Genomic DNA, 21377 nt, shown 5'->3' with positions numbered 1-21377 from the left:
TAAAAATTTCAAATATTACTAAAAAAGTACAGCCGACTCTCATTAGCTAAGTTTTAAATCTTTACATACCAGGGATGGACATAGGCTACTTTTGTTCCTGGAAAATCAAAGAGTTCCCATGGGATCCTTAAAGGCCCATCCGTTTTACGGATTTATATGGGTACAGACGTAGCTTGCGTCCCGGAAATTGACACAGTCGCAATGTAAACCTGCCCTATGTGCGTTATGTACGACCAATGACGTGCGGTGTCTCACTTTGCTAGTAGCTCGTTTCAGTGACCGGGGTATAAATGTTACATGATAAGTAATCCTAATTATTCTTTTTTTTAATATTTGTTGTGTTCTGTGTGTGCATGAATTTACGTGTGAATCGATTCTATGCAGTAGTTTAGCTAGAAATAAAGTATCGGTTGTGTTTAAAAAGACTTGATCTTAACTTTTGAGGCGAGGGAGTGATTTGGGGAAAAGAAATTTTATAATTTTTTGAAAAGGAACAGGGGGTTCTTTAAGTCTTTAGGCTTTTAAGTAATAGTTATTTTTATTGCAAATCTGCAAAAATGGTTTTTAATTACTAAGTAAATCTTTTCGTCCATCTTTTAATTTGTAACTACTTATTTTGAAGAAAATTAAAACTATTAATCTAGAAATGTTTTTGGTGGTAGAGTTTTAGTTTTTGTTACTCGTAAATTGTGTTGTCCAGTTTCTGTCTTAATTCACCTTTTTGTGTTGTTTGTGTGAGTTTGTGTTCCGTCACCTACTAATCAGTATGTTTGTGTGTTGGTTTGTATTGTTCTTATTAGTATGTATATAATTAACCTATCATTATCATAATGTCAGACAGTCTACAAAATCCACCCTGCGATACCTCTATACACTATCCTTTATGACCTGGGCGCGATTCTCGACATTGGAACCCCAATTTTATGTGTGGTTACATTCTGTGACGTCTTTGATACCTTTTCAAACAGGAACTGTCAAATTGACATCAAACACGACTTAAAACGAGACAGCGCTATTCCGCTGGCATAAATCTGTCTCGTTTTAACTGAAACTTAAGTCTAAGCAAAGTCAAAGAGGGCTGACCTATAGAGCGTACTTTGACTTTGCTTAGACTTTAGCTTCAGTTAAAACGAGACAGATTTATGCCAGCGGTAAAGCGCTGTCTCGTTTTAATAGAGTCTTAAGTCTGAGCAAAGTCACAGTATGCTCTTTAGATCTCGGCCTTAAGCCGGCCGCATATTATCAGATATTTCTGTCAGAAAAATTTGGCCTTGCGCCTTAATGGAGTTTGCACACATACGACAGAGAATGTTGCTACCTTCTGACATTCGCAAGTGTGTGAGACAGAAAGTTTTCTGACATAATTTCTGATAATATGCGATCAGCCTACATGTTCATGGAGATGACCGATTATTTATTATTATCAATATACGAGATATCGATTTCATGCCAAAACTATTATTATTAGTAATAGTATACACATCTATGATTTTACTCAATAACTTTTACATACGTATTTGTACTTATATACGTATCTATTTACCCATATTTACCTAATATACACACACACACACTTATACACTACATGACATTTCAATAAACAATTTTAGAACGTAATTTACGTGAAGTTTGAATTTAAAACTGTTTCTTTCTTTACTTTTAAATGGTTTAAGTAACAATGAACGGTTTTTGAAGTTTTTTTTTTTGTTTAATTAAAAAAATAACAAAGCGAGCTTTTGATGTCGCTATTTAAATTGTGTGCACACTCCAGATGTGTAGCATGTGAACATAGATTTAAAGAAAAAGATAGAAGAAACGGGTTACCCATAGATCACACCGCACCTTATCATCCAAATTGTGACTGCCATCATCTCGGTTGGTATAGCTTTCAAGACTTGGTGCTGGGGTGTTAGTCAGAAATGCGTAGCGCAATTTAATTTTTATGAACTACTGGGTTCGAGAGTACTCGGTCTACCTTTTTCTTTAGTCTGTGCATAGTTCGTCAAATTCTAAAATAGTACGATGGTTCTAGATAAATGTAACTAAATAAAAATGTAATTAATTTTGACAATATAACATTAGTTATTCAGAAATATTTAAAAAGTTTTCTAGTGAAGGAAATTCGTTCACTAGGACTTAAGTTATAAGTCAATATCGCCAAAGAATTTGACGAACACTACAGTCCTACGGGTCACGCACGCACGTCGAATTTGTATCATAAATATCTTCTTTTAGAAAAGAAAAGAATTTTCAGTCTTCAAATAATCTGTACTTACTTGAGTTGATTATTATTATAATTGAGTTAATTATTTATATATTTATTTATTATTAATAAATCAGATTCTTATTTTTCTAAATAATTTAACAGGCTACTAGTTTACAATGGTTTGCAACAATCAGCAAATAATCTGATGAAAAGTCGAAAGCAACATGACGAAGAAACGTACGTCCAAATTCGATGTGTTTGCGCGGCCGCCTTCACATACAACATAACAAGTATTTACAAATTAACATGTTTCAGCATACTACGAATAAATGTTAAAATTCAAAGTGCTTTCTGAGATGTTACTTTGTATTATTTTGTAATTTGGTGTACGCTTGTGAACAAACTCCGATAAACTGCGTAACAATCATGAAGAGATTACACATAGCATTGCTATGAAAATATTGTTTTACTAATTTACCGAAGTCATAGCAAATTAAGTAAATACATATTTGAAAAATATAAGTTTGTGTAAACTCTTCAAAATGCTAACATTCTGCTTTTTGAATACTGATCATGGTGTACTTGTAACTTTTGAAGCCAACCGTAGTATAGCGCAAGGAGTATGTGTGGTCAACGGCAGGTTAAAAATTATAAATATTTTGTTTAATTTAAGAGTTAAACGATTATACAAATATTGCAAACAGCTCTGCATACGCTTGCATACTAAAAGAGTTTCATTCAAGTAAACTTTTCCAACTAAATATACCTACTACCGGTTTGGAATTCGGGATACCCGTCCTACCGTCCAGAACATGCAAGAAACTACTTTCGTTCTTTTAAAAAAAATTGGAAAGAATGTCTTTTGTAGTTTTTGCCACATGAAATATTTCAACTCCTACTTTACAAACTTGAACAAAGATTTCTCAATTCAAAAATATTTCAAAATGAAATATTTCTGGCTAACTCCTCCCTTCATCAAACTCTATGCTCATCCTTTCTGAGTAAATCATCAATTCGTTGGTTCAAATCAGTTCTGTTTAAAATGTTCGAAAGAACATCACCTCGGACTAGAGCTCTTGTGGAAGCTAACATCGCCCAAACACGATAAGGCTACTGATCATCATTGAGGAGTTGAGACCACAGAGTCGGTTCAGTCCTTGTCGATTTTTCATCGATCACACGTACCTAAAAGAACAATTAGTGAAACCGTTGGCTCAGTACACCATGATCAGTACGCGTATACATATCGGGCTTGGCGCGACGGTGTGGTGTGTGCGCAGCTGGACAACGCGGCGCACAAGTCGCGCTCGGCGGACAAGGCGGCGCGGCTGCTGGGCGCCGACACGGCCAGCCTGCTCGACCACACGCAGCAGATGCAGATCGTATGTACACGTCCCTCCAGGCTTGTGGTCGCTGCAGCTGCGAGCGCGGCGCACGAGGCGTCGACACGGCCAGTCTGCGCGACCACACGCAGCAGATGCAGATCGTATGTACACGTCCCTCCAGGCTTGTGGTCGCTGCGGCTGCGAGCGCGGCGCACGAGGCGTCGACACGGCCAGTCTGCGCGACCACACGCAGCAGATGCAGATCGTATGTACACGTCCCTCCAGGCTTGTGGTCGCTGCGGCTGCGAGCGCGGCGCACGAGGCGTCGACACGGCCAGTCTGCGCGACCACACGCAGCAGATGCAGATCGTATGTACACCTCCCAGGCTTGCACACACCGACGGTTGCTATACAACGCAGCGCTCAGATTGCGTTCAGAGCGACAGCGACCGGCTAGTATGCTCAACCATGTGCAGTAAATGCAGACCGTATGTACATCTCCCTCTGCGCTTGCGCATACAGACGATTGCCGCAAAATATTATCGTGCTCGGCGAACAAAGCTATGACACGGCCAGTCTGCTGGACCACGTGCAGCAGATTGGTCGTATAAACGTAAACGAGCTGGTGACTCGGCCAGCCCGCTGACCATTACTCATTTAAGTTTACTCCTTCTGGAATGATCTTGGAGCAGAGGAATTTCTGACATGGAGCTTGTGATTGGTGAACTCCGATAGATCGTAAGTAACCTCTTCAACTAGGCCAGTTTCCGCACTAAGAAGGAAGCTACACCCGTGGAGCTGTGCGGAAGGTTTGAACACACATGCTGAGGCGTTTTGCGACAGTCGATATGAGATCAGTTCAATTGATCCAAAGTGCGATCAATCTACATATTATAGGGTCAAGTGCTCAGCAAAGTTTTCAGCTAATAAAATGAGAACTTCTATCTACGTAGGTTTGTTAAGGCACGATGTCGATATAATTTATATTTACGCCATTTTTTGCTACACTAATTTGCCAAATAAATATATAGCCTTAAATCTAACAGTTATACATATTCGAAATCAATAATTTCAAACAGTTTTTTACTTAATGCAGCGCGGTTGAAGTGGAAACTTGAAGAAGGTTGGTTTATTCAATATTTCTCCACTTTCTTTTTGCGATTTATGTTTGTTACAATTTTTACGCACAGTTTTCTAAGAGCACTCTTTAATCACTACTTTTCCTTTACAGTATAAATGATATTTATCTTGTGCATACAGGTGCAAAATTCCACAATGCGTTAGAGTTTTTTATCATTTATTTAAAGACTCTCAGAAAATATTTAATGAGTTTTGATGTGTAGGATCTTATCTGTCCAGTGTTTTGCAGACACTCTTGTCAGCAAAAAACTGAAAAATTGAAAAATACACCTGTAAACGCTTCAGTGTGTCCAACCAACTTAAAAATGGTTTTACTTTTTGATTTTTTCCATCTTTTTGGTAAACACGTATTTTCTCCGGTACATAAGTGCCAGAAGAAATCTCAAGGGACTGTCTACTTGCTAAAGAAGGGATAGTATTTTTGTGTATCGGAATTTTGTGCCTGTGTGGAAGAGGAACCTCGGCCGGTTACAAGAGTCGCGCCATCGCTGCAGGTGGAGCTGTGCGTGGAGACGCTGGGCGAGGTGGTGTCGCTGCTGGCGCGGGACGACGTGGGCGCCGTGGAGGCGGACCGCGGCGAGCTGGCGCGCTCGCTGCTGCCCACCGTGCTGCGCATCGCCGCCACCATGATGCGCGACCGCAGCAAGGAGGACACCACCGCCAACGATGACCCCTTGCTGGTAAGGTTCACTCCGCGGAAGGGCGCCTGGTACTTGTTTTTGGTGTGTTTTCTCGGCCACTACGTAAATTTTAGGGCTGGCACAAATAAAGCGGAATTGCACAAAAAACGCGCGCCAAAATCTTAGGGGTGTGCCAAATCTGAGCGGACGAGATGTCATTGACTTGCAATATTTGCGCATCCACGAGTTTACACAGTTGACACGAAATGTAGTGCAAATATCATTTTTTAGTGAATTTTAAAACCGAAGCATCACGGTAAAAGTTGCGATTCCTCGAAATATTTTTTCTAACAGTTGTAATTTCTAATGAGAGATGAGGTCACTGGCCAGCAGTGGGCCTGCTGTGTCAAAGTGCTGTTACTGTCTCAGCGCAAGCTGATCTGCGTGCTGCTGGACATGGTGCGGCAGATGTCGGAGGCGCAGTACGCGGTGGTGACGCGCGCGCTGGACGCGGAGGGCGCGGGCCGCTCCAACTCGCTGGTGAGCGACGCGCTGGCGCTCATGCTGGCGCTGCTGCAGCGCCCCGTGTTCCGCCCGCACTGGGCCGATATGCTGCATCTGCAGCACCACGTCATGCTGCATGCCTTGAGGTGAATCACTAAATAGTTATGTGATTGTTGATAGAAAATTTTCTTAGGGCTATGGAACGATACATTCGTAAAAACTTGCAACTTTTAACTTGCGATCGACATAAAATAACTTCCAGTGATATGCTTCGTCTCGCCTGTATCAGGCTTAGGAGCTCCAATGTTACCATGTCGTTAACTTCATAAATATTGTAGCGGCATTTCGTTAAATTTCCACTAGATATGCCCGTGGCTTGAGTCGGACGATGTGTTGTCAGGTTGCTGGCGTCGACGCTCCGCGACAACCTGTGCTCGCTGGACGAGGCGGACGCGGACGGGCTCACCACCGTGCACGGCATCCTGCAGGAGTGGTTCGGCGTGCTGGGCGCCGTGGCCGCGTCGCCAGCCATCCAGCTGGAGGCGCTGCCGGCCGCGCGGCGCCAGCGGGCCGTCACGCTGTACGGCGATATAAGGAGAAGCGCTGCTGCTCTTCTGGCTGAGATGTGGTTCAACTTGGGTGAGGCATATTGTCCGCAGAGAATAAAAATCCAATGTCTTTCATTATCAACCTTTATTTTTTTGTTTGTACGATTCTACTACATTATGCGATTACTCTTACTTCCATAGATCTCGCAAGAAATTATTCTGGATTCTCGTGTTGTTGAAATATTTTAAAGTCCAATCTTGTTTATTGATGGTATATCTGTTTTCCCAGAGAGCCACAAGCGCTACTTCATCGGTCCGCTGGTGGGGCCGTTCCTCGAGGTGTCGTTCCTGCGCGACGAGGAAGTGAGGAACACAACCATTCCGCTGTTCTTTGACATGATGCAGACCGAGTACAAGTACACCGCCGAAATCGGTAAGATGACCGCACAATTCAGCTTTTTCAATCAACTTTTGCTTAGTTTTGGGAGAACTTTAACTTTGGTTGTCCATTGAATATAACTACCAATAGGGGCCGGCAGTTTGTGGTTCACTTATTTACCGTTATCATGTAAAGATTCACATTTTTTGAGCTGGTAATCGTGTTTCTAAATAAAAAAATGCACTCTATTCGGGATTATTATTTTGTGTGACATATTACATTTGACAGTACAAACTTGACAAACAACTTTCTATGTTTTTAACTGAGAAGACCACTGTAAACCGCTCGACTTCTCGAATCGGTTCGGAGTGCTCGATTAACATTAGAGTCTAAGGCATTTATCTTGCACCCGTTGTTTATTGAATATGTTTGGTGTCAGGCGAGGGCAACCTGCGCTCGTTCGAGAACGAGCTGATAGACAAGTTGGACGTGCTGGCGGAGGCAGGGCGCGGCGACGCGGCATGGCGCGCGCGCTTCGTCTCGCTCTGCGGCGCGCTGTGCGCTGCGCACGAGTCGCTGAGGTGAGGGCTTAGTGCTACCATGACCTACTCAGGTGGCGGACAGACGGCGGGCGACGGAGATGTCTGAACAGAGCAATCCTACGAGGTGACGAGCGAAACTGGGGACAGATTATACCGACCCGCAGGATTCGCCAGAATCGTCGCTGATATTACACAGGGGGTTACAGGGCAGGGGCACTACACAACAGGGGATTCCAGAGCTGCAGGGGGTCAGTAGCGGTAGGGCACGGTGAGTGGACGGTGAATATAAACTAGGTGAAAAGTAGTCAACGTTAATTCAGGGTATAATCTATGTCTATTTGAAATTTTAATTTTCACCCAAATAGCAGTGATTTTGGCGTGAAAAAGTAATAAATATCCAAGCAACCAAACATTCACATTTATACGAGGATTTAATTTGAATGAATTTGTGCAGGGACATAGGCACGGACCTGGTGGCGGCGGCGGCGCGGCAGCTGGACGCGCTGCTGCAGTACCGCGCGGCGCCCACGCACCACCGCATGTACCTCATCACCAGCGTGCTGCGCTTCTACGAGGAGATCGAGCGCCCGCACATGTACATACGGTGAGGGACATAGGCACGGACCTGGTGGCGGCGGCGGCGCGGCAGCTGGACGCGCTGCTGCAGTACCGCGCGGCGCCCACGCACCACCGCATGTTCCTCATCACCAGCGTGCTGCGCTTCTACGAGGAGATCGAGCGCCCGCACATGTACATACGGTGAGGGACATAGGCACGGACCTGGTGGCGGCGGCGGCGCGGCAGCTGGACGCGCTGCTGCAGTACCGCGCGGCGCCCACGCACCACCGCATGTACCTCATCACCAGCGTGCTGCGCTTCTACGAGGAGATCGAGCGCCCGCACATGTACATACGGTGAGGGACATAGGCACGGACCTGGTGGCGGCGGCGGCGCGGCAGCTGGACGCGCTGCTGCAGTACCGCGCGGCGCCCACGCACCACCGCATGTACCTCATCACCAGCGTGCTGCGCTTCTACGAGGAGATCGAGCGCCCGCACATGTACATACGGTGAGGGACATAGGCACGGACCTGGTGGCGGCGGCGGCGCGGCAGCTGGACGCGCTGCTGCAGTACCGCGCGGCGCCCACGCACCACCGCATGTACCTCATCACCAGCGTGCTGCGCTTCTACGAGGAGATCGAGCGCCCGCACATGTACATACGGTGAGGGACATAGGCACGGACCTGGTGGCGGCGGCGGCGCGGCAGCTGGACGCGCTGCTGCAGTACCGCGCGGCGCCCACGCACCACCGCATGTACCTCATCACCAGCGTGCTGCGCTTCTACGAGGAGATCGAGCGCCCGCACATGTACATACGGTGAGCCAAACCTGCTAAACCTGCCTAAGTTTATATGATTTACTCTGGCTATTACAGGCGTTAATCAATAGGAAGTTTTTCGGGACCCGATTGGTCCGGCCATTGTATCTTAGAATACGGATAATAATGGAATTGTATGTTATAGTCTTTCAGAATTAAAACTTCATTAGCGTGATTCAGGCTTCACAGTGAGTGATTGAAGATACTTGTGGTGCCATCTAGTGAGGTCGTTGTGAGAAGTTCGTCTTAGGGTCGTTTCGTGTCACCGCCACGCCACCTAGGATCACACTGTAGCAACCACTGTTGTCGGCAGCTACGTGCACCGCCTGGCGGCCATGCACCGCGCGTCGCAGCACTGGGCCGAGGCGGGGCTGACGCTGCAGCTGCACGCCAAGCTGCTGGACTGGAGCGAGACGCCCCTGCCGCCGCGCCTGCGCCACCCCGCCGCGCCGCTCGACCATCACACACATCTGGAACTGAAGGTATCCCCACCACTCCACACACACTTTATAGCAAAAATCTTACAAACACATACCGACACATTCGATTTAATTTGATTCAAAATCGAGCAGTTCGGTTCATGATTGGATAGTCTCTAGTTTCCCATTCTAGGATGGCGTCTTACGTCACAGAAACATATCCCCCCCCCCCCCCCTTCGTTTCTGCCACGAAATGCAGATTGTAATGCCTTGGCTCTCACTTAAGTTCTAAGTTAAGTTTTTTGGCGGTTTTAACATTTTGGTGCCAATCCGAGAGACGTGTCCTTTCGGTCATTCAGAAACAAGAAAATGTCCAGCAGAAACTGTTACGTCAGTTGGTCAGTTTCCCTTTCAAATAGGAGAGTAAGCAGCAGAAAACTCAGATTCTCTGTGGCTTCGTAGATTTCGCTGTACGAGGAGGTAGCTCGGCTGCTGGACTCGGGGCACCAGTGGGAGCTGGCGGTGGAGGTGGTGAAGGAGCTAGTGCAGGTGTACGAGCGGCGCGGGATGGGCTACGAAGCGCTGGCCGAGCTGCACGAGCAGCTGGCGAGGCTGTACCGCGCGCCGCTGCGGGAGACCCGGCTGAGGCACTCCTACTTCCGCGTGCGCTACCTCGGCAGAGGCTTCCCTCAGCACCTCAGGCATCCCAAGGTAAGCGATCAAATCCGATAATACATGGGGTATTTCAAGGGGCGGACCAACAAATTCCTGAAAGGGTCGCAACGCATTGGTGGTACCTTTGGTACTGCAAATGTTCATGGGTGGCGGTAATCACTTAACATCTGATGACCTGCTTGCTCGCTATTTTTTTGTTTAAAAAAGATCTAACGAAAAGTTGTAGTGTAATTATTACTATAATGTACTTGAGGGTATTTTGATAATAAATTAGTTGTTGGTCGCCCTGCCTTGTTTCATTACATGGTGACAGCGGTGGGATCGAGGCGAAGATTATTATATAGGGTTGTTAAATTTGAGAACCACGCCACGCGAAAATATCGATTCGCCCGCGCAAATTCTGATGGGTAGGAGATTAAATACGCGGTTGCCGACATATCACAAACTTTTTGATGAAACGGTTGATCGTAAAAGAAACTACAGCGCTATATTGAAGCATCAACAAAAACAAAAAGTATACTATGATAGGTCAGCGAAAACCCTTCCACCGCTTCACACGAATGATAAGGTTGTGATAGTAGACGGCAAGGAACGCAAGCTCGCAAAAGTGGTTCAGCAGACTGCGGAACCTAGGTCTTATGTTGTAGAGGATCAAACCAGGCGTAAATATCGGCGCAATAGGCGACACCTGGTAAATAGACAGGGCGAGCAGGCGTCCGAGGGAAGGCACAATGAATGCGAGACACGTGCAACGGAAAATAGTACAAATGCAGGTGAGTCCGGTACGGTTACAGGTACAGATCCCATGAGTGCGGGCTCAGCCGGAGCACCGTCGAAAGACGCTGTTCCACCGCAGGATTTTGCCTTGCCTCGTCGCACGAGAAGGGCTTGCCGTTTATATGATAAAAATAATTCAGAATAGTGTTGTTGCGTAGGTTGTTAGTGTACACCATTGTTATTTTATCTTATTTTATTTTACTCAATGATGAATTTTAGAAATGAATTATTTTAATTTAGTATAAGTACTACTAATAATGTTATTTTGTGTTGTGCATTTTTACTTTATATTGGATATGTAATAGAATGGTTTTATACAGTAACAGATTTTGTAATATGATGAGATGAATAGAGATATTAAAGGATATTAATTTTTATGCATGTCTCACACACACATCAATTGTTTTTCAGTATAGAAAAAGAAAGATGTAGTGTAATTATTACTATAATGTACTTGAGGGTTTTTTGATAATAAATTAGTTGTTGGTCGCCCTGCCTTGTTTCATTACACGAATTTCGCGAATTTCGTGCGGGTGCGGGGTGCATCTTAGTTAAGAGGAAGACAATGAGACAGTAAAGAATAGAATAGAATATATTTTATGCACGTAAACTTTTACAAGTGCTTTTGAATCGTCAAAATAAATTTGTCACTGGTTCGGAATACCGTTCTTACCGAGAAAAACCAGCAAGAAACTCAGCAGTTGCTCTTTTCAAGTGAAGTCAGTGTCAATACAGTGGTGTGGTCAGGGGTTCGTGCACCGCGGCAACGAGTGCGACATGCTGCACAGCTTCAAGGAGCGCATGCTGGACGAGTGGCCCGAGGCCGAGGTGCTGCTGAAGCTGGACGAGCCGGGGGAGGACATCACCGACTCCGACGGACAGTGTATCCTTTTACTACGACGCTCCAGCACTTAAGACACTGTGCAAACGAGACAGCGTTATACCGCTGGCATAAATCTGTCTCGCTTCAACTGAAACTTAAATCTAAGCAAAGTTAAAGTGTGCTCTATAGATTTCAACCTAAAACTCGATTACACCTCTTAGACATATCGTCACCAACAAACGGTTCATCTATATATATAAAAAGATTTGTCCTGACTGACTGATCTATCATTGCACACAAAGTCTAAACCGCTGGGGTTACAATTCCTTGTATCACGTAGGCGCTTACTAAGAAAGGATTTTTCACCTCTAAGGATTAAATAGGGGGTAAAAGTTTGTTTTTGTATAAAAGACATTAAAAAAATTACCTGATTCGTACGAATCGTCTAAAAAAAATTTAGACTAGAATTTTGTAGGTCCTTATGCATTATATTTGACACTAGCTGATGCCCGCAGCTTCGCCCGCGTGGATTGGTCAGATCTCCTGCAGCATCAGGATTGAGGAGTTGGACTCCAAATTTTTTATGAAACAATGTCGCAAAGTTCCTCTATCGATTAAAAAAAATGACGCAAATCGGTTCAGAAATCTCGGAGATTTCGGTGTACATAGATAGAAAAACACAACTCCCTTTTTGAAAGTCGGTTAAAAAAGTAGCCTATGTTACTCCCTGGTCAATTCTCTACTTGTCTGTGAAAATCCCGTCAAAATCGGTTCAGCCGTTCCCAAGATTAGCCTTTTCAAACAGACAGACAGACAGACAGACAAAAATTTTAAAAACGTGTGATTCGGTTATAGTATCGTTCAAATAACCATATGACCTTAATATGCGGTAGTTATTTTGAAATTACAGACAGACACTCCAATTTTATTTATTAGTATAGATATGTGGAGGCAATGTAAAGATTCAAATTGCAAGCAAGCTTGAGCCAATCGGAATTGCCTTAGCTTGTGAACAGACTTGCAAATCAACGCGGTGACGCCGGTGATGGCGGAGCGCTGGCGCTGGCTGCTCAGCAAGCCGGTGGACGACCGCATGCTGCGCTACTACGAGCAGAACAACGTCAGCAAGTTCGTGTACTCCCGCCCCTTCCACAGAGCCGGTGAGCCGACACATCTGTATGACGCAACATGCAGCATGCGCTCTCCCACTGCTAAACATGCAGCAAAAGCCAGCCACCAAGCAAGCAATACGCTGCTGCGGGTGGTGGTGCTTATTGCTTGCTACATATTCTCCATAGCCTCGATAGCTCAACAGTTAAGGAGCGGACTGAATTCCGAAAGGTCGGCGGTTCAAACCGCACCCGTTGCACTATTCCCACTCCTAGCACAAGCTTTACGCTTTATTGGAGGGGAAAAGGGAGTATTAGTCATTATTAGCATGACTTCCGCAAAGTAACGGCTGCTTCTATATAATACACAAATACTCAAAGACAACCTGGAATGGGCGAGGATGTTTCACGTGTTCACCAAAAATACGTTCGAATTATCTCGCTCATAATGTATACTCGTAGATACGCATAAACACAACACGTACGCAGCGTGCACAAAATTGCATATACAACTCTCACATTCACACATTTCATGGCTGAATCAGTTTGCCTGACCACCCACCCGTACAGACAAATATGTTCGCACACTAAGCATCGTGAATCACGATACCAATATTCATGTCTGCACACTAAGTATAACATCACCGATACTCCATGAGTTTGTTCGCCGAGTGCCCATCGTGTCGACACTCATTTACTCCAAGGGTATATTTGCAGAGGACTCCATAATCACCAGCGACTCCAAAGACGACGTGTCCGGAGCGAACGAGTTCGCGACGCGCTGGCTCGACAGAACAGAGTTGGAGATTAGCGACACTTTGCCTGGTGAGTGTTTATTCCTTAATGCGTCACCAATGCGCTGACAAGCTGATTGTTGGGAGTCCTATTGTGTCCATTCATCATTATTCATTATAAATTGCTTACCAGATTCAAATGATGAGAGAAACTGCATAGTGGCAGATGTACTTTTACATATTTTGTTCTTCTTGTGTCTCTCGTATTGGAGGTTGGCCGTCCATGTCTCATGGCTGTCATCTCGTCATACTATATTCACCTTTGCTAAATTGGAAACTTGTACTCGTTGGATATTCCGGCCCATTCTCGGATGTTCCGAAACCACGACTTTCTTCTACCGATGTTTCTCTTTTCCTCAATTTTGTTTCTTATTTTCTGGATCTTAAGAAGACCTTTATTTTTTGTGAGTATCCTCAATATATCAAGATAGAATCGATGTGTAAAAATTTTAATATAATTTGATTCTCTGCAGGTATCCTCCGATGGTTCCCGATAGTCTCCAGCCGGAGCTACCCGGTTTGTCCGCTGGAGGTGGCCGTGGAGACCATGGCGCGAACCAACACTGACCTGAAGACCATAATCCTGGAGGCGCGGCCGCCCAGCGCGCCGCTGCACCCTCTAACCCTGAAGCTGCAAGGTTAGTTACCGAGTTCTCGAGTGACGGGAACTGTTGTCCACAGTACCATTGTACTCTATGAGGAACTCCAAATATTACGATGGTTAACAGTATTCATATTTGTACACTTTAATAAATAATATGTATAAAACCTGAAAAGCACTCGAAATTTCAATCAAGTTTATTATATCTGTCAGTAGTGATGTTTCAATAATATCCTTGATAATCAGGGATCCTGGACTCGGCGGTGCAAGGCGGGCTGGTGAACTACGAGCTCGCGTTCCTGACGCCGGAGTACGAGGCGCGGCACCCCGAGCACGCGGCGCTGCTGCAGCAGCTGCGCGACCACATCGCCGACCAAGTGCCGCTGCTCAAGTTCGGTACGTTACACAATGATCAGGCATCCTGGACTCGGCGGTGCAAGGCGGGCTGGTGAACTACGAGCTCGCGTTCCTGACGCCGGAGTACGAGGCGCGGCACCCCGAGCACGCGGCGCTGCTGCAGCAGCTGCGCGACCACATCGCCGACCAAGTGCCGCTGCTCAAGTTCGGTACGTTACACAATGATCAGGCATCCTGGACTCGGCGGTGCAAGGCGGGCTGGTGAATAGTCCGGCCCAGTCAGGACTGGGCTGGATTATTTCAGTCAAGTCAAGTCCGTTCAAAACTACTTTCACTCTAAAATTGAGCTTTGATTCTGCCGGACGTCTGAATTTTTCTCAATTATGTCTATCTGCGCCAGGTCTGGAGGTGCTGGTGGCGCGCTCGAAGCAAGCGTCGCTCAACGCGCACCTCACGGCGTGCTTCCGCCAGATGCAGCAGCACGTGCACCAGCGATATGGGAAACGGGTAACACCACGTTTTGATAAGTTAAAAAAAAATTGAGAAAGTCCCCCGAAAACATAAACAAAACCAAAAAAAATGTATTTCGCAATTAGTAATGGTAAATGGGTACCTGATACTTATCATTTTCGTAATCGGTATCTCAAAATACACGACTGTTCAAAGAAGAAGTGTAATGCTTTCAGGGTTCATGTATGTATATTGTATCTATGTGAGTTTTTTTGTAACACCATTATTTCTAAATTGTTGAACGGATTGGTATGATACCTCGCCGCTCCCGCAGATGGGCGACTTCGAGACGGAGTCCATCCCGGAGGTGCAGCTGCGCGCCAACCTGCGCAAGAGCACCGACACCGAGGCCAGCGCGCTCAGCAACAACCGCATCTCCGACATCTCCACCGGCAACGAGTGAGATGACTATTCCTTTTCTATTTCCAAAATTACTGTTACTTCATGTAAACAGGCTTTACAACTCTTGATAATAATAATTTTAGAAACTGGTGACTATCAGTTACCAGCACTTTATTTTGAACAAACGGAAAAATACAAGGTCATTCGGAAAGGGGTCGCTGTGTTCGTCGTTATTCATACTCTCCCCTAAGATCGAACTTTAAAAACCCCTACAAAAAGGTCAACAATAAACAACAAAGTACTTGTGTGAAATTTTTTCCAGAGTTTAAGATCTCGTGAACTTACACTCAACATAATTTTCACATTAATCTTTGTTTGCAGATCCACTCCGAACAAGACGAAATTCGTCAGTGCTAAAATTAATTCAGCTTTAAGCAATTGGGCCAGGTAATTATATACATTTCTATTTGTACACGTAAGCAAAAATTATTATTTGTAACGGCATTAGAAGCCGATTTCTTTTAAAAAAACTACTATTTGACGCATTTTGTCGTATTTTCAGGAACAGCACTAGCGGCACCTTACCGCCGAAGAAGCGCGGCAGAAAGGTGAATATAGACTTTATTATTATTGAATTCCAAGTTCCAACTCGTCAATCTTGATATACAGGGTTACTGCCCGTTTAACTTATGGAGATTCCTACAACTTGAAACAAGCTCGTGGCGGAATGTACATCGGCCATTAAATTGCTCGTTCCTCCTCGTGTTAATGATATTTTCTTTACTCTTGATTTCTTTACTGAAAGTCACCTTTCAACTTCTTTCTTCAAAATTCTTTCAATTCTGATTGGGTTAGTCGTGGCAATAGCAGTAACGTTTGGTTTGTAGAGCGATGTGAGTTTACAGTCCAGCGCGAGCCAGTGGTACACGTCCGCCAACGGCGCCGGCCTGCCCGTGCACGTCAACAGCCTCAACACGCTCAACAACCTCAACAGCCTCAACAGCGCCATCAACAGCATCATGACGGGGGTCAGCAGCGCCGGCCTCAACAACAACGGCGCTCTGTGTAGCGTGCTGGACTCGCCTTCGTCTTCCCCTCTCCGGGAGCTGAGGCAGGAGGTATGTTGACTCGACATTTTCCTGATATTTTGAAATCTCCAAACTGACCCCAATTTATAAGTCAGGATCCAAAACAGATCCAAGAAATTATCGGCCTATGTTCCATCAGTGTTTCTAAATTTTTCTAAAAATCAAATCGCTTCGGCTTCTTTATCGATTTAAAAACGGCATTTGATACAGTCAGCCACGCTATCTTATGCATAAACTACATGAAATTGATATCGTGGGCTCTGCACATTATATACTTAAGTCATAATTAAATAACCGGAAGCAATTAGTTAAACTAAGAAAATTTGAAAATAATCTCGCAAATATTAAGTCATGGCGTACCACAAGGCTCCATTTAGGGCCGTTATTTTTTTTTAGTGTATAATGTAGTATAACTCGACTAGTTTTAAGATACATTGTAGTGTTACAGTGACCTAGTAAAAAAAAGTTTTCTTTCTTTCTATCTTTCTTTCAAATCTGGAAGTATTCCCTTTGCAGCTGGTGACGGAGCGGCCGCTGCGCGCGGAGGCCGAGCGGCGCCTCTCGCAGCGCGCCAGCTTCATCACTTCCTCGGAGCCGCCCTCCAACAGAGACTCGTTAGGTAAGCGTGATGCCACAGAATACTAAATACTGCTTAGATGGTTGAAAAAGATTCATGCCCAGCAACTCTTATTACGACGCTATAAAGTGCAAGTAAACTCTTATTTTTCTCTGTCTTCCCCTCCAGCTCATGACATTGACATACATTTTCGTATGAAATCAGCACTCGCTTGTGTTCAAGCCAGAAAACTACTAACATGGTCTTGCTTGTTTAATTTTTATTGAAGTGCGATAGCATTGTAAAATTTATCTGAATGAAACCCAGCCATTTTTTCCAAGTTGACCTTCATATTAAAGTCTAAATGCATATCCCAAAACTGAAATATTCTTATTTTGACAGCTAGCCATCATATCTAATGTTTATTTCTCAATGAATACTGTTGTTTAGGAACGACGGATTCCAATCAGGAGGACGAGGAGCCGCCGCCGCTGCCGCAGAAGCAGTCCCACCGCGGCGCCGACCCCGACGCCGACAACAACAACGCGGAGCCCGCGCCCACGCCCACGCCCACGCCCGCGCCCACGCCCACGCCCGCGCGCTACAACTACGACCTGGTGGTGTCGCCGCGCAACTCCTACCTCTACCAGTCGCGGCGCCGCAACACGCGCGACGCGCTGCCGCCCGGCGCCGAGAGGGCGCCCACCCCGCCGCCCAAGAAGCGCAACCAGAACAACGTCTAGCAACCACGCGCCACTCAACTGAAGCTTACACGTTCACACTGCACACGCTGTAACCAGAACGCTAGCAGAAACTTAGCGATATTATCATACTACCTAAACACAATCCAATGCCAATAACCATTTGCCTTATCTTGTAGTTTTAGTGATTTACTATTTTCCAAGCCCCCATTGTATGCAAAACTCGGGTCATTGACCCGAGTTACATTGCCCCACCTACGACTCAGCATTGACTTCGAGTGTCCTATTTACGGAACGTTCGCTGATCTCTAGCGTCAGTCAGATGTTTTACTGTGCAATATATTGTGAACTTTAAAAAAATACTTTTTTTTTTTTTTCAAAAAAAGTTTCGTAGTTTTATTTATGGTATCTTGTCAGTAATCATCAGTATTATCACCTGTCTTCCTTTTGCTAGCGTTCTGGCTACACCCTGTACGCGAAAGTGTGTCTATTTGTTATCTTTTCAAGACGCACTTGTTGATTTTGAAGAAAGGATCTTGTGTCTTTTGATCCAATCCTCCAACTATGTTATAGCGGCCGAGTCGAAATCGAGCGCGAACGTGGAGTTTTGGTACATTTTCAAAATTATGTAATAGCATTCCAACTAGCATTTTTATAAAAGTCTACATCAAAATATTTTTCTACAAATAGATAAAATTAAATGCTTTAAAACAGTCTTTCTTGAATCAAACCGAAAGATGCCGAAAATTATTATTATCTTTAAGAAAAACTTAATGTGTAATATTATTGTATTTAAAGAAATTATATTCGAGTCAAATGAAAAGATCCCTTTTGTTATATTTAAAGTAAAATCAAAGTATACGTATAATATCCAAAAATGTACAGTGCCATAATAATTTGTTATAGTCAGTAAAAGTTACCACCTATCTCTCGCAAAAAAAAAATTTCGATAGAACACTGATATATTTGATTTTTCAAATTTGTGTTTTTCCGTTTGTGTGTTACGCATAGAGTTTGAAAAAGGACTCCCCATATTATTTTGGTCTGTGTCAATTATTGTCATATCAAAAGAACTGTTCACCGAACATTTGACTACCTTTTGACATGACGAGGAAATATCGCGAATCCTTTTTCAAATACGCATAGGTGCAGTTAGTGACGTCAAACTTGACAACTAATTTGGAGTTTGGAGGACTAGTGCCTTATTTTGGAATAAGTATTCAAGTCGCGTCTCGACTAACTGACGTTTGGTAAAAACTGACTGAAATATTTGACGTGTTTCGTCGTTGGTCAACGCTCTAGCAAATGCATCAAAACCTATCATAATAATACACTTATCTAAAATAAAGTAAAAGATATACCTACGTAACTAATTCTAAAGTGATGAACTTGAACCTAGGACATTATGTTCACTTTAATTTTAGAGAGCTATCTCTTTCCACTCTTTTGCGTTTTTATCTTCTGTCTTACTCATCATCGAGTACGAATTATATACGTTACGTAATATAAACGTAACGTTATATCTATGGTATAATGTTATTGATCAAATCTCTAATAAATAAATCAGTCTGGACGCGACGTTTTAATTTTAACTGTTAAAGCATATCAAAGATAATGTAAATTATTTTCCAAAAGATATTTTATACTTTAAGATTTTTATAGTATTTTTAGTGCACTATAGATGTAGTATTCGGTCGGCTGTCTTCGTACTTCGATACTTGATGATGCCCGACGCAAAGTCACAGAATCTATTCATATTAAAGTATGAACTACCTTGTCTGAGTTATTTTTTCACGGCCTTTCCACTTAACCGATTTTGACGAACTTGATACAAAGATAGCTTGATACAAACATCAGGCATCTTGGAGACAGAGGTGGGCTACTTTTTATCCCGGAAAATCAAAGAGTTCCCCGGGGGGGGGGGGGGGCGGGGGGGGGGGGGGGGGGGGTTTAAAAACAAGCGAGCATCTTCAAAACTTAAATAAGTAAACTAGAAAATATCGTTGCAATACTGGGACTTTTTAGCTGCTCATTTATTTATAAAGAACGTATTTCTTACAAATAAGTCTCTTAACAATAAAGTTCACAGATGTAATAACAACTTGTTTGAAATACGAAGATGGCTGACCGATATTATAAATCAAATTGTACATTTAACTGTAGAAATATAATTTATGAATATAAATAATTAAAATGATATTATCACAAGAGCAAGGAATTATTATTTGACGTTGTTATCAATTATTATTATTATTACATTAAAGAAATGAATACTCTTTATAGATGATTTAACCATTCATTTATTTCATTCATATTCATTTTATTTATCGAGGCTCATACACATTTTGTAAAGTTGTACGTCCACAGGCTACTCAATGTCGTGTTCCACCTATTTAGTTAATCAGATTTTGAACTTGTTCGTACTGTAAGGATCCGTTCAAATAGACCAGCGCGGGGAGGAGAGCTGATGGTATTTAAAATTGAGTTTTAGGACATTGAAATAAGGTTTACTTTTATTTTAGCATGTCAAAATAAACAAGCTGTTTGAATGTCCTAAAACTCAATTTTAAATACCATCAGCCCTCTGCACCGATCTATTTGAATGATTAATTAACTATAATTTATTTGTCATCACAAAACGTATTTCACGCGCAGTTTCAGTTTCCATGTTACATTGAACCAAACTCGTAACCGGTGGACGTTCAGCTTAACTCCGTTAAAGTATTGTCACATTTTGTTGTGTATAAAATGTTTATAACACCTTATTGTATATAAATTATTATAATTAATTGTTATTTTAATGAAAGTTATTAAATCTTTAAATGATACAGAATTATGTTGTTTTAATTTATTCTCCTTTGTGCTGACTCCTCCAGCACAAGGCTATGTTGATACTTGATAGCTACCTGACCATTATTTATACAGTAAAACCCCACTGCCGCCAGACCTTCCTTATTTTCTGAGAATTTTGTGTGGAATTGACTAGTGTAAGGGTGCCGTGGGCCAATTTATAGGTAGGTTGAAGCCACTGAGTATGTGCCTTTTTAAAAAATTACTCACGTTTCTTAAAGTCTGACTGCTGATTTTCTTGGATGTTTTACAGAATATTGTTAATAATTAATATTCAATACTGCCAGACACTTCCTGCCGGCGGTAATTTCTGCTTGCAAAAAATAACATAGTTTATCTTACTTAAAGTCTGAGTCGTAACTTTTATATTATGATACCTACTCAAGAAATATACGTAAAAATCAGCACTCGGACATTAAGAAAAGTGAGTAATGTTTTTATATGCCTCTAGCGACTGAAGTCTTTAAATTGGTCCGAGGTACAAGCTAGCGAATATGCGTACATCACAGACCACTTGTGTTCTGTGGCGTACATCGAACGTACAAACTAGCGCTTCTCTATCACACACGTTTTGTTTCTCAGAAAATAAGGAACGTCTGGCGGCTGTGGGATCTCGGACCAACCTATGTAAAGTTATCCATTAGCATTCATAACACTTTCCAATTGTCTTTCATATATACTGGACTCTTACTAAAGTATATCTGTCTTGTCATATTTGTCTGTAAATTGTAAATAGAGTACCGATAGATTATAGTCTAACAGAGGAGATTGTAAGCTGTGGAAAGATTGTGAACCTCTCTGAATCGGTCACCTTTGAAAACACTATGGAGAACTCTCAGGAATGCAGGTTTCTTGATTTCTTCACGATGTTTTCCTTCACCGTTAAAGCAAGTGTCACTTAATTGAGGAAACGCACAAAACTCGGAAAAGTTGAGCAGATCCGTATCGAACCTTCGACCTCCCGAATATAAAGTGGGCGTCTTAACCACTGGACTATCACGGTTCGTAAAAAGTATAAAAACGGTAAATAATAATATTATAAACTATGGCTAAGTATAGCCTCCGCGAGTCACGCGGTGGTCGGCGAGGCGCCGATATAACCGGAATGTATCATCGCGGTAATTAATCGAAG

The 21377-nt window shown here is 43.4% G+C and overlaps 1 protein-coding gene across 6 annotated transcripts in view; it reads left to right on the top strand.

The window, feature by feature from the left end:
• Nucleotides 1-18240, top strand: part of LOC123877860 (dedicator of cytokinesis protein 1) — a 43848-nt gene extending 25608 nt beyond the window's left edge. The window contains exons 19-39 of one of the 6 annotated variants that reach the window (XM_045924788.1): nucleotides 3487-3588; nucleotides 5166-5351; nucleotides 5721-5941; nucleotides 6196-6434; nucleotides 6633-6776; nucleotides 7162-7303; nucleotides 7719-7868; nucleotides 8957-9125; nucleotides 9525-9773; nucleotides 11262-11397; nucleotides 12354-12497; nucleotides 13164-13271; nucleotides 13714-13878; nucleotides 14088-14237; nucleotides 14599-14705; nucleotides 14983-15107; nucleotides 15432-15497; nucleotides 15613-15658; nucleotides 15938-16168; nucleotides 16655-16757; nucleotides 17145-18240. In XM_045924788.1, the coding sequence (XP_045780744.1) occupies nucleotides 3487-3588; nucleotides 5166-5351; nucleotides 5721-5941; nucleotides 6196-6434; nucleotides 6633-6776; nucleotides 7162-7303; nucleotides 7719-7868; nucleotides 8957-9125; nucleotides 9525-9773; nucleotides 11262-11397; nucleotides 12354-12497; nucleotides 13164-13271; nucleotides 13714-13878; nucleotides 14088-14237; nucleotides 14599-14705; nucleotides 14983-15107; nucleotides 15432-15497; nucleotides 15613-15658; nucleotides 15938-16168; nucleotides 16655-16757; nucleotides 17145-17437 (3276 nt within the window). In that variant the 3' untranslated portion in view covers nucleotides 17438-18240. Of the gene's footprint in view, nucleotides 1-3486; nucleotides 3901-5165; nucleotides 5352-5720; nucleotides 5942-6195; nucleotides 6435-6632; nucleotides 6777-7161; nucleotides 7304-7718; nucleotides 7869-8956; nucleotides 9126-9524; nucleotides 9774-11249; nucleotides 11398-12353; nucleotides 12498-13163; nucleotides 13272-13713; nucleotides 13879-14087; nucleotides 14238-14257; nucleotides 14408-14598; nucleotides 14706-14982; nucleotides 15108-15431; nucleotides 15498-15612; nucleotides 15659-15937; nucleotides 16169-16654; nucleotides 16758-17144 lie in introns of all 6 variants that reach the window. The other 5 variants (XM_045924787.1, XM_045924786.1, XM_045924785.1 and 2 more) reach the window with 5 other exon arrangements.
• The last annotated feature ends 3137 nt before the right edge of the window (nucleotides 18241-21377 follow it).

The sequence above is a fragment of the Maniola jurtina genome, chromosome 24 (genome assembly GCF_905333055.1).
Source record: "Maniola jurtina chromosome 24, ilManJurt1.1, whole genome shotgun sequence".
Lineage (NCBI taxonomy): Eukaryota > Metazoa > Arthropoda > Insecta > Lepidoptera > Nymphalidae > Maniola > Maniola jurtina.
This window is presented reverse-complemented; position numbering and strand designations above follow the sequence as displayed.